Source organism: Gallus gallus, chromosome 23 (genome assembly GCF_016699485.2).
Source record: "Gallus gallus isolate bGalGal1 chromosome 23, bGalGal1.mat.broiler.GRCg7b, whole genome shotgun sequence".
In the NCBI taxonomy this organism is placed as follows: domain Eukaryota; kingdom Metazoa; phylum Chordata; class Aves; order Galliformes; family Phasianidae; genus Gallus; species Gallus gallus.
The window spans coordinates 3,893,687-3,910,029 of record NC_052554.1 but is presented as its reverse complement, the minus strand read 5'-3'; the positions used below and the strand labels follow the sequence as shown (position 1 = coordinate 3,910,029).

The following is a 16,343-nucleotide window of genomic DNA, read 5'->3' as shown; positions in this document are numbered from 1 at the left end:
AGGTCTAGGGCGATGAGGGGCGGCAGGAGAGAGGTGACCGAGAGCGCAGCTCCTGCTGAAATGAACTCATAGCGTCAAACTAGTCGCACAGCAGGGGAAAAAAATGCAGCTCTGTACCCATTCGTGCCGTTTCCTCCCTGTACAAAGCCAGAAGTAGAGCTAAAATGAGGTTTTCCTCCAGTGACCCTCAGGATCCCCACAGGCCCCATCAGACAGCAGACAACAAACTGCTCCACCCACTCCACGCTGAGTACTGCTGAATCCTGATGAAGAGATTGGGAACGTTGAGTAGCTCTGAAATACAGAGCTGTGCTCGGCCCAGGCCCACCTACGTGAGGCAGTAGCCCATGGTGCTGCTCAATGCTGGGGCATCAGCCAGCAGCTGCATTTAAGATTACCCATCTTTTTGTAGCCCAATGTTTTATCCTTGATTGGAGTGCTGCCCTGTGGTGTTGCGTGCTGGGGAAGGCATGGAAATGTTCATATACTACAGTAGTGCTGCTGCTCCATGCCTGTACCAGGTGTGACTTAACCCACATTAAAACCAAGAGCCCAAAGCAGACAGGCTGGAAAATGCACGGAGATGTTTTTATTTAAATAATAAGGACTTAAAAATTCTGTGCTTTAATACAAGTTAAATACAAGAGTAGATATCAGCTTTTATATTTTTGCTTGTCTACGTACAGCTTATTTAGAAATTCAATATCCTTTACAGCTTATTAACAGTGACACCTGATTCTAAATGCCTGAGCTGCATTTAATAGCAAGAGATTGTATAAAATACTGTGATTTAAAAACAACAACTGATATACTGTACATTTTTTTCTTTACAGTAGTTTGATATCTAAAAATCAGATTAGCTGCATCTGAAATTCACGATAAATTGTTCTCTCTCAGGAGGAATTGATGGATAAATTGCTGAGCTTTCCTCTTTTCCGTTATATCAGGCATAGGATGTCCAGGAGGAGGTCTAAGTAACAAGCCACCAAATATACTAGCTGCATTTTTAAAAGAGAGAGAGAAGAGAGAGCACCAGTCAACAGCAAGCTATTAAGGGTAATTCCACCAATCTCAATTAGTTAAACTGAGAGAGAGCCTGGTTTCAGGAGGGGTTAGATGAAGTTGACGACACACTGACCTCTCTGTGACACTGTCAAACTTTTTTCAGGCTACTGCAAGAATGCAAAATCCATTTTTCTATGGATTTTGATAATTACATACTTCATAACAGTAGAGACCATGACTGAAATCACTTGGGGAAATACGTTCCGTCCTACTAAGTGAAAAACCCCTCTGAACAGAATGGTTATTTTGCTCGCCTTACCTAGAATATTCACATCCAAATTGTTCTTCCCTGAATTTTTCAGTAGTTCTCGTAGGAATGCCATCAGATATTCAAACACATTTTTATGGCACTCTGGCAGGTTAGAGATAATCTGGGTGGAGGAAAAAAACACATATTGAAGAAACAACAACTTGGAAGCTTTGTCTACTACCAACATCACACTGTCTGCAAACAGGAACAGCTCTTAGTAACCCAAGTTCTGGATCATTTCTGTTATGGGAAGATTAGGTTTCGCATAGCAAAATGCTGTTATTTGTCTAGGATAAACCAGTCTACCTCCTTCAGAAATGGTCTCCCAGTGAAGCTGGCATTACCTGGCTGCTCAGCACGTAGTTGTTGGCACACTCCAAGCAGCTGCTGTAGAAACTGTAGCAGATGACTGGCTCTGGCAGGCTTTCCAGGAAGAGCAGCAGTGCCTCTGCTACCGAGTGGTTGCTGCCAACTGGTCCAAAGGTGGTTAAGGAAGAGGTAAGCACAGCACGGTCTATCTTTGCAGTATTTCTGCTGAAACACTCATCTTTGCTAAGGTCTCTGAGAACTGCTGTTTGAGTTAAATTGCTTGGCCCCATGTAGCAAACTGTTTCCACTGGCAGTTAGATACTGACGTAGTTCATCAACAATCATTCATCAACATAGCAAGGACTCAGCAGAGGCATTAGGACTGATTGCAAATAGCAGCGAAGAGCAGCACATCACAGTTACTGTGAGATGAGAGAGAGCAGTTTAAAAACCATGACGGAGCACAGGAGACCAATCAAATCTTTCTCAGCTTTAGATCTTTTGCCTGGGCATAGCAAGCCCAATCAGACATCAGTCTAAAAGGATACGGAGGGTATCATGCATTCCTTTGTCCAAACAATCTCGGATTTGCTCAAATTCAGACCTGAGGCCTGGCTGCTGAAACAGGTCCTCCTGCAAAGGCCACCATTAATCAATCTCAAGGGAAAATCAAAGTTATTTGGGTAAATAAAGCATTGCCATTATAAACTGGCAGGAAGTTGCTGGTTATCAGCACAAACCTCACCATGAGCAGTTTTAGGAAGGCTGTGGGACTGCAGTGAAGAGCAATGCAAAAGGACAGCTGCTGGTGCATGCCATACACTGACAGCGTCACCTTCACAAAACTTTGCAACCCAGGGTAATAGGATCTCGTATCTCAAAAATATCCATTTTCACTCTTTACCATTAGCCAAACATCCACGCTTAGCAGTGGTTGCCATTACTGGCATCTTCTCCAAAACTTAACCTAATGCAAACAAATTATTTTGCAGCTCCAGCACAAGCACTGCCAACCTGCTGGGAAGCATTGCGGTATAAGTGATCCACCATCATCCACAGCTCTTTGGGAATTTCCAGAGGCTTTTCAGCTTGAGTAGCATTATCGCTCATTTCCAGTGGCATCAGGGTCTGAGAGAGAGGTAAGGAGGAAAAAACAAACAAAGAACAAAGTGAGCTAGCCAGCTTCTTGTTCAACTCTGCAAATTGTTCACAGAGTTTACAGCTGAAAAGTAGGACTTGTTAAATTGTGCAGCTGCACTCACCAGACTGCTATGTCAGGCACAATTGTATCATAAGCACAAACAGAAGAGATGCTCTCAGTCACACTTCACACACACCTTTTTCCAACGTGCAAGCAGAGCAAATGGCACATTACTGTCAGTGCTGTACCCAAAATGGGTTGGTTCACCCACACAAAGCACTAACAGAAGGCGTGGAGATGTATCAGCATTTTCAGACTATGGACCAGGGGAGTGAAAGAAGGCTCTGTGGCAATAAATAAGACTTAATCACCTAGTTTTAATGGTGTCTGTGGGTTCAGAAGGGAAGCTTATCTTTAACTCACAAGATTCCGAATGGATTCTGCAGACATGTCTTGGATCGGTTCCCTCATGTAACACAGCGTATGAATGGGAGACCCAAAGCAACTGGGCAAGTAGTTTCCTGTTACAGACAGAAAATAATCCTTCCCTCTGTCGAGATGCAAGACCAAGATGTCTTCAAGTTTTTCTTCTCCAGAGTTCAACCGTGTAGCTGTTGATTTATTAACAAACAGTTCCAACTCAATTGTGATCTCAGAACCTGACAGAAGATCAGAAAACCACACTGAGTTTTTAAAAAAGCATTAAACCAATAAGGCTGTAAACAAGCACAGCAGAAAGAACAAAGCCAACATGTGACAATATTAGCTCATTAACATGAAATGAACAATGAGGAGCTCACCTGGCAGCAGAAAGCCCTTACTAGGATTAGCAATCAGCCACTCCTTGCAATAGGTAGCCTCATCTGGTTTGCTGATGAATTCAAACTGGCAGGGCACTTGTCCATTGAGGATTGTAAACTTCTCTACCTGCAGCTGCATGTATTTGACGTCCTCAAAATGGAACTAGAAACAAACGTCAGCCAACATCATCAGCCAATCCCCCCTCGCCAAGCACCAGCAGCAATTCCTCACATTGCTGGCCCATAGTTTAATCATTAAGCAGCAAGATATCCAGATTAACCCTCCTGCTCCCACATCCCGCCTCTTCCAGGATTAAAAAGGATTACACTTATTTACACTCTAGGCAGCAGTGTGCCCTTTAAAACAAACGCTCCCCTCAAATAACCTCAGTGTTCTGAAGTTCCAAGGTATCTGTAAGCCTCTCGGTTACTTATCTTTCAGGGTCCCCAACACACAAAGCAAATGCTGGTCTTGTGACCTTCTCCAAATCTCTCAGAATTTTACCTTTTTTGTTTCCAGGAACAAGTAACAGAAAGAGATACTTGCTGTTACTTGAAACTACCCTTTTACTCTCCACCTCATAATATGGCTGTATATTTCAGCTGGCTACCCTGAATGAAGTTTTCCTGCATTTACAACAGAAACAAAGAAGTATTTCTAGGGTTTGTAAACAGAAAACAGTTGAAAGTCACTCTACTCGAGTGGAACCAGACCATATGGTCCAGCATCCATCTAACATACAGCTACCATGAGAAAACACACCTAGAGGCTGGGAATGCTTGATTTGTCCAGCAACTCACAACACATGAACAGACCCTACCTCTCTTTGGGAGAGGGTGACTGAAGGTATGTTGGCGTTCTCCACCTTATCCAGGGAGCGCACTATTTCCTCAAAGACCTTTCGGTAGAGCTCCTCATTCACAACTTTCACCTGAAAAGGACACACACAGCACCAACTCATATTTACTGTGCCTCCACAGGAGAGCTGTAATAGGTGGGCCCAAAACATGGAGTGGTTCCAGTTTAGTAGTGCAATGCATTTGAGGAACAGAGCTCCTCGGAGCACTAATGCTCTCAGATCTCCTCAGGATCCAGCAATAAAGGACCATGCTATAACCAGCAAGAGAGGCAAGAGAATCATCCGGACAGAGGTTTGGCTTATTTGTTTGTTATTTATAAAGTTTGACAGCACACTCCTGGGCTGCCAATGATGCAGCATTCCTGCACTGCAAGTTTCTGGGAAAATGATTAAAGAAAAAGAATATGTCTAAAAAAATACCTGCAGATACTCTTAAGTTATTCTGCCAAAGTGAAGCATCACTTAACACAACCTTAGCATACCATGCTCAGTATATTACCCAGCCCACCTTACAAGCCGTTGTTCCATGTGGATGCCACAAAAGTGGGGACAATCCAGCAGGAGAGCCTCCCTCCTCCACCCACACAGAGGACAAGGTCAGCAGAGCTATTTCCTTCGGTACTGACACACTTACCCCAATATCAAACACAGAACTAACTGGCTTATGGTCGCTGATCTTCAGAGCCATATGGCTGCGGTAGCTCAGCTGAGCAATGTTCTGGCCTTTCCAGAGTATCCGATCACACCAAGCTGGAACACGGCACTTCTCACTAGGAGAGAGGGGTGAAAATTACAGCTTCCAGGTGCAGTTCAGGTGGAGTAACAATGCAAGGCAGAACACTGCTCTCCCAGGAGCCAGGTGTTTTGAACAAGGCCCATTTCTGTAATTCTTTTTCACTTTATTTTTACTGCCTTCGAGGATAACATCAGTGTCACGTATGAAGCAATCACTGTACCTTGTGTCCCACTCATCACAGCCAGCGTCGTATTTGTATGTTGGCTGGAAAGAAATCTCTCCCTCTGTAAAGCCTTCAAAGACTGCTTTTGCATTCATTTGCCTCTTTAGCTACAGGAGAAGAAAAGAAGAAAAATGGAACGAGCTCAAGCACAACTCCCATATGAGCTAAAGGGGAGATGTTCAGCACTGAGAAGGCTGAGGAGCACGTGAGCAGTCCCTAATTAGCACCCTCAGCACCACCTGCAGGTGGGTGAGGCATCCGTACCTGGTCGTATTGGCAAAGCTCTGGAAATGCTCTCTCATCCACAAGCTGCTTCACTTTTGTCACATCCAGTTCTTCCAGCCGATAGTTGAGGTCGCCCAACCACAAGATCACACTGCAAGAGAGCATCGACCAGAAGTCTGCACATGGGCCCAAAGATGCCCCTGTGAGCTCTCTAATCCCCCCAGGACCAGGTGGATGTTGTCTCTGTCTTTCTGCACCACAACACATAAGCAAGAGTTGGAACTTGAAAGAGAAGCCACTTTTTCAGCCTTTGCTGTTTTGAATTCCCAACCCTGCATGTTTGTCACCATCTTTTCACAGCTAGTGCTTTTTATATTCCTCCCTAAACACCACAATACATTGAGGAGACTGATGTGTATTATTGCTCCTCTCCTGGTTCATGCAGGAACTAAAACAAGGCTTGTTAGAGCTTAAGTGTGCAAGTGACTTGCCAGAACCATACAGGTGACCACTATCAAAACCAGAGTCATAGTGAAGTGTTTCTGGCCTTTCTAGGCTAGCAATTAAAGCATTAGCCACCCTCCTCACATCCCTGCCTAGAGAACAGCCCACCACATCCATAATGCTCTGTCTTGCTTCCTGCAGTGATGCACACAATCAAACGAGAAGCCTACTCGTGTTTGCCGATAGTGAGAGGTGGCAAATTTGGATCCGACTGGCAGAACTGCATCCGAGAGCAGATGTCTTTGAAGTCCTGGTTCCTCCTCTCATATTCCTCCATGTGAGCCGCAAGGTGAGAATTCACAACGCACACGCTGGTGTTATGGAATTTAAACCTTATGGCAACACCGCCTTTGTTACCCTGAAAGAGAAACACAGCGGTCAGAAACTTTGCTGTGCACAAAGATGAACCCAGAAATGAGTTAACAGCAGTGGACACCCCAGAAGATGCTGAGGCAGACCACAGATTCCAAAAGAAGGAAGAGGCTGAAAACCCAGTTGATAACTGCAAGTGATAACTGCTTTGTGAATTTTAGCTCGTGGGAGGATCACGCACAGCAACGCAGAGCCCAGTTTGTAACTTAGGATTTAGCTAACACAAAAGGAAGTTCAAATCAATAAGAGAGCTGGTCAGTTGCTTCATCAAGTCCTGAAACCTGCTTAGCAACAAACCAGACCTTTTAACGTAGAACATAAAGATTTGAACGTGGAGGAGGAAGTATGTGGCTCAGCTGGTCCAAAATACCTCTGCCAAGTCACAGCTGCAGAAACGACATTGAAAGGACATGGACTTCATTCCAATGGAGCAGAATGGCAAGAGGCCACTAAGTCCCCCTCAGGAAAACTATAATCTGGATGGACAGGTTTCTTGTACTTGTGTTTCCTCACATTAATTCCCTTAGGCAAAACCACGGCCGTCATCAAACCTCACGGCCCCATACAACCCAACACATGCAACCAGAAAAAAGCTTTCAAGGTCTGTAGGGCTTTGAGAGCAGACGGTGATTCCCTCCAGCAACACCCTGAGCCATCACATGCATTTCTAAAGGCAGCTGCACCTTTTGACTGGAAGAATAACCTCTACATCCAAGGAGAGGGGCTCCCAGGGCTCTCCAAAGTCTCATGCACAGTTGTCAATTCTTACCATCCTCCCCATGATGCCAGTTCCCACAGTCTCAATTTCCACCTCAGAGATGTTCAAAGCAAGGTCTGCTTTCACATACAACAGAAGCATTATTCCCACGAGTCGCACAAGTTTCACCTGAAAAACAGATCCTGTTGCATTAAATACCAGAACAGGAGAAGGCACATTGCCTCCCAGCCCAGAACACGGGACAAAGTATACACAAAGGAGAGTTGCAGGCTCATCCAGCAGACCACCTCGACGCACAGTTGCAAGCACTCCAGCAGCACAGCACAGCGGGGAGACGGGGAGCAATGCTGCAGTAAAGGAAGCAGAAGCCCAAAGCAAAGCCCGAGGCACAGGCAGCCCATACAAGGAGCTTCCCTTAGACAACCGACGAGAGACAAAGCAGAAGTAGGGAGCAGGAGCCAAAACACAAGCAGTATTCCTTCCAAAATGCCTTGACAGCTCATTCAAGCATGCACACCAGGAGACAGACAGGGCAAACAATGAGATGCTTCCTATTCTCTACCCCCAAACAGGAGGAGCTCCACTAACGCACGGCGCCCAGCCATCCTGCCTGCCCTCTGCCTTGGCACACTGCACAGTAACACTGCCTACGTCACCTTCTGACTGAGCAAAAGCCTGCAGACAATGCCCCTCTGAAAGACACAGCGATTGAAAACAGGAGAACAAGGTGAAAAGAAGCCCGACTGGAAAATGATTCCACACTCAAACCTCCCCAGAAGTCCCATTTACCTTTGCATACTTGGCATCTGGGTGAAGGCTATCAGTTACAGCTTTAAACCACTCTTCTTCCTTCGGTGTGTCATTGAAAAAGAAGGCTTCTTTACTCAGATCAAGCTCCTGGAAACTGCATTAGAGGAAGGAACCCATGGATGCATGCACTTGTTTATAACCCTCCAGCCCTTTCCTCCGGGAAAGAACTAAAACAGTTTATGCTCTAAATTATAACTGAATTTGAATTTTCAGAGGTACGTTAAATGTAAAGTTAAGTTATACTGAATTGCATTAAAGATGTTGTAAAACTGCAGTGCCAGAGAGCCCAAACACCACCAGAACAACAGCCCTTCCAGGCTATGCACACACACACACACACACACACACACACTCTGAAGCTATGCAGCAGAGTAAGGCAATGCAAACATTCCTCGGCTGTGATGTCCTGGCTGAACACCTCCATGCTACAGCTTCACAAGCAAAGCAACCCAGGGCTGAGGTTTGGAGGGAAGAGCCAGGGGGAGGCACTCACCCCACACAGTAAATGTCCGGGGGTGCAGAGTCACATCTCAGCCAAGGCTGGAGGCTTTCTTTGGGGGACTGACCATTCACATTGTAAGTCCCAACAAAAAACCTGCAAAGAAAATCACTTTTGCTAAGCACTAGATCTGCAAATATCACTATTATTAACCTGTGTACTTACTAATTATTTAGGAGTAACTTGTTTCCAGAGGGAGTTAAGACCACGTGGCAAAGCTTAAATTCCTACACTGATTTAATTACAGCAGCACTTTAACATGCCTGTTTTACAGAAAAACACACGTTTTCACATGCAGTGTAAAAAGACACACGAATAAAGCTGTGCAGTAGCAGTCTGAAATGGTAAGCATTTACAAATGATAAGCACCAGCACAATGGACTTTAACCACAGGGCACTTTTTGGTCATGATTATTCCTCCTAAGCTCTTAGGAGCTCGTTAGAATGGCTGCAGGGTGAAATAGTGACCTGAAGCAGTGAGAGAGAAGGCAGAGCTGCATGGAACCAATGCACCTCCAGGCACAGAAAACCTCATCCCACCCCCAAAACAAAGAATGACCATTACCTGAAGTTCTGGATGTACGTGTAGGAATCCTCCCTTTGCACAAGCTGAGATTTGACAATAGTATCTCGTAGCCCAAACTTTGGTTCTGATAAGATTGAAGCCACGTTTGAGACCATCACGTTGGACGACCGCACCATTTCTGTTGTCACCTCTGGTTTGAGTTTGCTTTGCCTGGAAGTGAATGCAGAACTGCGAGATGAAGCACAGGATAAGCACACGTCCTGAGCAGCTTCGTTCTGCTGCTGAGGATACGACCCAAATCTTCCTGTCTGTTTCACCAATCAACATTCAGAAGAAGCAGACAAGAGTGAAACGAGCACTTCTTATGACAGCTCAGACCTTCTCCAGATAAAACCAGTTTAACCAACTGAAAGAACCAACCCTTCTGGCTCACCCAGTGCAGCCTGTCGGATCAGGGCTGACCTTGCCCACCTACATGTTGATATAAAACCATACACATTTATTTCCTGCTCCATGGAACAGGCAGATGCCAATCCCATGGCCTTCTGCTCAACCCTTCAGATGACAGCAGAAGGATGAAACACTGTTTTTGCAGCAGAAAAGTCCCATTTCAGTCTAGTAAGGAGGCAGCAAGGGGTGGATGGGGGTTTTATTTAGTATCTTGTGGCTCTGTGAGTTACTGCAAGCTCCTTCTGCCACAGCTCAGGAGTTCCCACAAGCAAGTACGTGATATAAATGTAAGGTCAACAACCTGCACGTGAGTGCCAAGGATGGCACAGAGACAGACTTTGAAGGATATGCAGCAGGGTCCACAAAGTCCTGGGAACTGAAAAACGAAACTCTGACATTCTAGGAGTGTATCTATGAGACGTGGTGGCCCTAAGCCAAAGCTCTCTGAATTCAAAACAAACAACACCAGCCTGTCCTGTCCCACTACACAGCGAAAAATGCCCAAATAGGGGGAGTGGCAGGACTGGCTCCAAGAGGCAGAGTAGGAATTCCCACTCCAGTTTTGATAGCATGCTGATGCAGGACTTCATTTTTTCCTCTCTTAAATAGAATCTTAGGGTCCTCTTCTCAAAAAGCCCCCGGCTCCTGCTCTACATCTTGGTACCTCTGGTGAGTGCTAACAGATGGAAGCAGATAAAGCAGCAGCCACATACCCTGTGCTGGTGCCTGCACAGGCACGCTGGGACCACAGAGATCAAGTTCCCCCTCTTGCTTTCCAGCTGAAAACCAGGAAACCAGACAGAAAGCTCTCTGCAATTTCTCTTTCTTCCTCTTGACACCAGAACACCAACAGTTTGCCCACTGCAGCTTGTTCCAGCTGCACACCATTCCACAGAAGCACCCAGAAGTTTGGTGCTATACGTTTACTGTCAGCACTGAGATCCTTTATCAAAGGGAAGCAGAGCTGAACAGGCAAGGGAACATTGAACACCTGATTCAGGGGAAGTCAGAGAGAAACCATACCTGGGAGCACTCCTGTCGGTGCTGTCCTGGCTCCAGCCTGGACTGACTGCAAGCTTCTTTCCATTCTGCTTGATGCCTTCAGAGCCAACTGCTTCTGGAAAGGAAAAAAAAAGCTTCACATGAAACACAAAGTGGTGTTTAACGTACCAACCACGGGTAAATAGAAGGGAAACCAACGTAGCTTAGGTCTGTAGAGAGAACCAAAGCACCCCGGTTATCTCAGGATCTGTCTCTTATCTGATGGGCTGGCGGGGTACAGGGACAGGCAGGAGGGGCACACAGCATGGCGCAGGGCTGCAGAGCTGCCCACCCCCTGGGCTTTATCCCAGGCATGCAGAAAGCCACGCCGATAATAAGCTTTCCCTTTCTGAAGCAAGACAGGAAGTACAAAGAAAGGAAGAAAAAAATAAAGAGCACACTGCTATTTAAAGGCTTTCTGCCTGTCTGCAGCAGCACAGCAAAGCACGGGAGCCCCTCCTGCAAAGCAATGCAGTACAGTCCCTGTGCAAACCCCCCCATGCTGCAGCAGAAACAGTGCCTCAATGCAAATCACACGTCCCTAAAAAAACAACGGGGCAGACCCTATGCAAATGCAATTGCATGCAGGTACAACAGTAATGACACGACACTTCGTTAGCAACGTTTAGAGAGCCTGCAGCGCTTGTCTCAGCTACGACATCCTGTTCCTACAAGGGGAAAACCAGAACTTTGCATGGGTTTTTCCACGTGTCCGTGCACAAAAGGCAACCTCGGGGCTACGAAACGTGGCACACGAATGTAAAGATGACACAGAAGATGCTCTTCAGCTCATGAGGTTCTGTTCATTCAGCTGAGCACAGTGCAGAAAAATGATTAAGTATTATAGCTGCTGCAGTGCATCCTCTGGGACACGGGCACATCCCACAGACAGAACTCTGAGTACTCTGAGTATAAACACACTGACAAGAAGTGGTCGCATTCACAGCCTGGAAAACCTCTTCTGCCCAAAGAGCCCTCTGAGAAGAAAGGCTGTCTAAGAGGATTAATCAGTGGCTGCTTCCAGAAGAGCACATGATTCAAACCTCATTACGGATCACACACAGTCCCACAGAGCTGAGCAGGAGCAGACTTTGATAAGACAAAACCTCCACCAGCAGCACCGCCACAGCACAATGCTCCCTCACAGCCCATCCAACCAGAAGTGCCCTGGATGAAGCAGTGTAAGTTCTCTGCAGGCATCAAGCACTCACTCAGAGCTGCCTGAGCCTCTGCAGTGCTCCTGATAAGCACCACGCTGTGCACCTTGCCAGTGATGTGAACCAACTTGAGCTCTGGCAGTAAAAGGCAATTGGACTGCTGCTGCTTTTGGAGCAGGGAGCAGAAGTTCAGGCTCTACTGACCACAGAGGACAACGCTGGGCAGCATGGGAGGTATCAGTGCCTGCTGTGTGCTGTGCAGCACCGTGCAACCCAAAGATCACAGCCACACCTTCATGTTTTAACCTCATTAACAGCAATATCTTTTATCTAGGATTCTCCTAAGGAAGAGATTAGCCCTGGAAATGGGCTGTTTCCTTCAGATAAGTTTGTATCTAACTAGACGTTGCTCTAGCCAAAGGGGTCCATAATTTGGCAACCTAAAGTGGAATATTTTAGCAATACACAGCTTCATGTAATCCCTGAGCAGGCACACAACCAACGAGCTCTGTGCAGAGATAAGAGAGGAGCAGAACACAGACAGCCTGAACCAGGATTTGCAGTCAGAAGGGACTTCAGAGGCAACGAAGACTTGTATGAAAAGCGTGCAGCAACATTCCAACACCATTCTAGAGCAGGAAGGTGTACCCTACCTTCAGATAAAGGTGTATCCTATCTTTAGACAATGCCAGATCCAGCTCAGCACCCAGAAGGGAGAACTACCTGTGCCATACATTGCTTGCAGCAGCACAGCCAGCCCACCCCTCCCTGCACCGAAGCACACAGGCTGAGTCTGCACACACAGACAGGGCTCTAGATAAGGGCCTAACTGAAACTGGGAACATAGACCACAGAAGTTAAAGCCCATTAAAATCCCCTCCCGGATTCCCTGATGCATTCACCAGCCTTTAACCCACAAAAGACAGAAGGAACCAGTAGTGCTCTATCAGCACATGGCAGCATTTGCACACTATTTAAATGTGTTTTGCATATGGAGTCGCTCGCTCAGTGCTCGTGACCACGTAATGACAGAGCAGGAGATATTACGGCAGACAGCAGACAAACCCTCACTCTGTATTACTTTCTATCCCCAAAGACCCTCTGTGATGGCACTTTCTTCTTCTAAGAGAGAATAAAAGAAAAGAGAGATCCCCGAACAACTGAAGAAACACACAACAAACCTTGAGAAGGCAATTTTGTTACAGCTCAGAGGCAGGGTTTGATAGGAGAGCTGCTTCCCAAAGAGCTCACAACGTGAGGGGTGTTCCTGTGCTTCAGATGCAACAAAAACATCCCAGCACAGCGCTCAGCTCCGGTGCCACTCAGTGCTTTCCCCCCCAAGCACGTGCTCAGGTCCCTCCCGGTTGCTTTGAAGCCCCGCATTAAACAGCACAGCTGGGCAGATGTTCCCACACCCCCCAACGCAGCGCATTTTGTGCCGCTGCCTCACCTCTGAATTACACAATTCACCTCTTCTCGGCAGAGAACGGAGAGGAGAAATAGCAACAGCAGCCCAGACAGAGGCAGGTAAAGCTGAAATGGATTAACCTCTATTGTGAACGCCACGCTGACTGCCGGCGTTGCTCAGCTCTGCACTTTCTCACGCACTCCCTTCGCACAGCAGCAGCTTCTTGGAGCAGGAGGGGAAGAGGCGGACAGCACAGCACGGCACGGCACAGCACAGCACGGGGCGGACCCGTAGCAGCCGGGCCGAGAACAGCTGAAAGGTCGCAGCCACAGAACATGAAAACCGACACCGGATTCACCATCGAGGAAAGAGCGGCCCGGAACCGCGGCCACCACGCAGCCCTCGGGGTCCCAGCGCTGCCCCGCACGGAGGCTCCGAGCCGCCCTGCCCAGGAGCGTGGGCTGAGCCGCTGCTGCACGGAGCGAACCCTTCGCCCTCCGCCCCTCACCGCACCCGTCGGGGCAGCAGGGAGCGCTCCCCGTGGCTGGGAGCCGACAGCGTGCCCTCCCCAAAGCACGACCACGCGCTGCGCGAGCGCCCGGACCCCCCCCCGACAGCGGCCAGGGGTCCCCTCAACCCCTCAGGTTCCCATCGCTCGGAGCCAACGTCGGCGTGGGGCGGGCACCGCGATCGGCCCGAGCACAGCGGCTCCGACGGGACGGCGGCTTCGCGGGCTGAGACGGACCTCGAACCCCGGCCCCGAGCCCCGGCCCCAGCAGCTCCCTGCGGTCCCCCCCGCCCCCCCAAGCGCTCACCTCGACGGGGCCGCCCGCCCGCCGACATCGCGGCACCCGGCCGCCCCGGCCCCGCTCCGCCTCGCTCCGCCCGCCGGGGGGCGGCTCTCCGTCCCTCCCGCCCCACGCAGGAGCCGAGGCCGGCCCTGAGGCCCTGACCGCAGCACGGAGTCCTTCGCACGGCTGCAGCGTGCAGCGGGTTTCCGTCTCCCCCAAAAAACCCAGAGGGAACCGTGGTGGGAAGAGCACCGGGCTGCGTGCTGCCGGTACCGAGGAAATGAGAGCACAGGGCGGACACAGAGTGTGGGAGGAGGCAGCTTTCTCCCTATGGTCTCCCAGAGTGCACTGAGCAAATCTGTTTGGCCTTCTGACTGCACAGCATGCAGGTGTGTGTCACAGCACTGCCTCGGAGTGCTGCTCCCCTCTGCTGAGCCACCTGATGCTGCAGAACGGTGACACAAAGCATCGCCTCTGTGCATGAGGTTCAGCAGTGAGTGCAAATGCAGCCTGGGCTCCTGCATGCCTACCACTGAGCACACGTACCTGTGCTGCACTTGCTGACCTCCTGCAGGAACGTGCGTGTGTGTGAACCGAAGGGCAGCTGCACTGTGAGCCCATCACCTTCTGAGCAGATCCGAACAGTCACATCCGAACCTGTGACACCAGGAGGAGGAGAGGAGCGTGTATGAGTGCTGCCCAGCGCTCAGGAACAGCCCCATCTCTGCTCTCTGCAGCTGAACGTGCCTGCAGGCATTCATCAGCGCGTTTCCCCACGTCTTACCATTTCACTTTCATGTTTTGCATGAGGATGCAATTAAAAAATGCAAAAAATCGGTCTTTGTAATATGCTTTGTTCTGCTCATTCAGTGAGAGGGAATGCAATGGAAGCAGGGACAGGTGCCCTGGGAGGAGCATAGGGTGCTGCCAGGCTGCACAGGGGTGGGGTCAGGAAGGCCAAGGCCCGGATGGAACTGGACTTGGCAAGGGGCACAAAGAAGGATAAGAAAGGCTTCTATGGGTACAGCAACTGGGAAAGGAAAGTCCAGGAGGGTGTAGTGCCCTTAATGAGCAATAAAGCCAGGCTGGTAACAACAGACAAGGAGAAGGCTGGCTGGGCTGTGGGTGTCCCCAGTCACTGCAGGGGGGTTGGACCAGATGGCCTTGAAGGGTCCCTTTCAACTCAAACCATTCTGTGATTCTATGGTTCTATGATTCATTCAGTGGCTGCAGCAGCACAGGCAGAACAGCAATATCAAAACTCACCAATGACATGAAGGTCACCGTCAGGTATCACTGCAAACAGAAAAGAAAGTTCAGTTACAAAGCTGAGTAACGGGATTGTAGCATTTGATTTAACGCTTTGAGGTTGGATTACTGAGCACACAGCCCTCAGACGCTGTCTATCTGCTCCCTGCAGACACAGGGGTGGGTAGTGCAGCCCTGCAGGAGCCCAGGATGGTGCTCTGGATTGCAGGATTGATAAGGCAGAGCCCTTCAGCTGTGCCATAAGATGCATCAGCTTCACCAACATGATGGGCTGAGTAGATCCCAAGGCACAGCAAACACAACAACGAAATACAGACTCCAGATCCCTCCATCCCTTCCTTTGGAGGTGGCCACTGAGCCCTGAAACGTATGGGTACCTTCCTCCACTGCAAACCCCTCCGTGATGGGGATAACCTTCTCCAGCCAGACGTCCTCCGCAGTGATGGCCATCCGCCGGTGGGTGTACACGTAGATCCTGCAAGCACGGAGCAGAGGAGGAGGGAATGCCTCGGTGTGGGCAGACCCCACCCAACCCAGCATCGCCCCGCACAAACCCCTCCCCCCAACCACGAGCCCCCCTTGCCCCATGTTGGCACCCACGCGTGCCGCCCGCCGCGCTCCACCAGGCCCAGCAGTCGGCTCTCCACGCTCTGCCCCACAGCCACGGCTCCCTGCACGGCGTGCGGTGTGGGTCAAGGAACGGCAAACCGAGATGGGAGTCGAGGGGGTCAGAAGGGGGAGAGAGAAAGAGGGAGCTCCGCATCCCTCCCCTGGACGCGCACAGGGCAAAGGATATGATTCGACACGTCGCCCCATCGAGAAGCGTCTCCTGGATGGCCACCGATTGGTCCATCCTCCGTGCCCGCGGGGTGGGGGTCAGCGAGCAGCTCGGGGGGACCGGGATGGGGGTCGGGATGGGGGTCGGGACCGCGATGCGGCCGCGCTCGGTGCCGCCGTTGCTGGGAGCCGCCGCCGCCGCCGCCGCCGCCGCCCTGTCGCCCCTCTCCCCGCCCCGCACTCCCGGCCTGCCGCAGGGCTCCGTTAACCCTTCGCTCGGGAACGGCTCCGGCCGCGGGGATGGGGCTGCGCCGGTGCGGCCCCGGGGGCTGTCCGGACTTCGGCCGCCGTTGCCGGAACCGCCGCCCTCCGCCCGGACAGAGGCTCGCAAAGCGCCAGGAAGCGACAGAGC

General features: G+C 49.8%; 1 protein-coding gene across 7 annotated transcripts; it reads right to left on the bottom strand.

The window, feature by feature from the left end:
• Window positions 1-567: 567 nt before the first annotated feature.
• Window positions 568-16,320, bottom strand: INPP5B (inositol polyphosphate-5-phosphatase B). Of its 7 annotated transcripts, none has more exons than XM_015297776.4 (22): window positions 15,951-16,320; window positions 15,755-15,834; window positions 15,532-15,629; window positions 15,152-15,181; window positions 14,432-14,542; window positions 10,512-10,605; window positions 9,078-9,266; window positions 8,507-8,608; window positions 7,993-8,107; window positions 7,255-7,371; window positions 6,284-6,471; window positions 5,649-5,760; window positions 5,382-5,491; window positions 5,060-5,195; window positions 4,387-4,497; window positions 3,566-3,728; window positions 3,189-3,424; window positions 2,639-2,752; window positions 2,173-2,257; window positions 1,660-1,787; window positions 1,325-1,436; window positions 568-998 (listed from the first exon to the last, which is right to left on the bottom strand). In XM_015297776.4, exons 1-22 carry the CDS (start codon window positions 16,005-16,007, stop codon window positions 874-876), a joined length of 2,613 nt encoding a protein of 870 aa, XP_015153262.2. In that variant the 5' UTR covers window positions 16,008-16,320; the 3' UTR covers window positions 568-873. The 7 variants fall into 7 exon arrangements, with proteins under 7 accessions (XP_015153262.2, XP_015153263.2, XP_046759663.1 ...); XM_015297777.4 differs by having other exon boundaries at window positions 9,078-9,248; XM_046903707.1 differs by lacking the exons at window positions 14,432-14,542; window positions 15,152-15,181; window positions 15,532-15,629; window positions 15,755-15,834; window positions 15,951-16,320 and adding exons at window positions 12,868-12,958; window positions 13,235-13,962 and having other exon boundaries at window positions 9,078-9,248.
• Window positions 16,321-16,343: the final 23 nt, after the last annotated feature.

Bases quoted from the DNA above. Each gene is read 5' to 3' on its own strand.
- INPP5B (XM_015297776.4), bottom strand. From the start codon at position 16,007: ATGGACCAATCGGTGGCCATCCAGGAGACGCTTCTCGATGGGGCGACG. The intron at 14,543-15,151 runs GTGAGTTTTGAT...CTGGTGTCACAG, and splicing joins CGGTGACCTTCATGTCATTG to GTTCGGATGTGACTGTTCGG. The intron at 8,609-9,077 runs GTAATGGTCATT...TTTTCTTTGCAG, and splicing joins ACGTACATCCAGAACTTCAG to GTTTTTTGTTGGGACTTACA.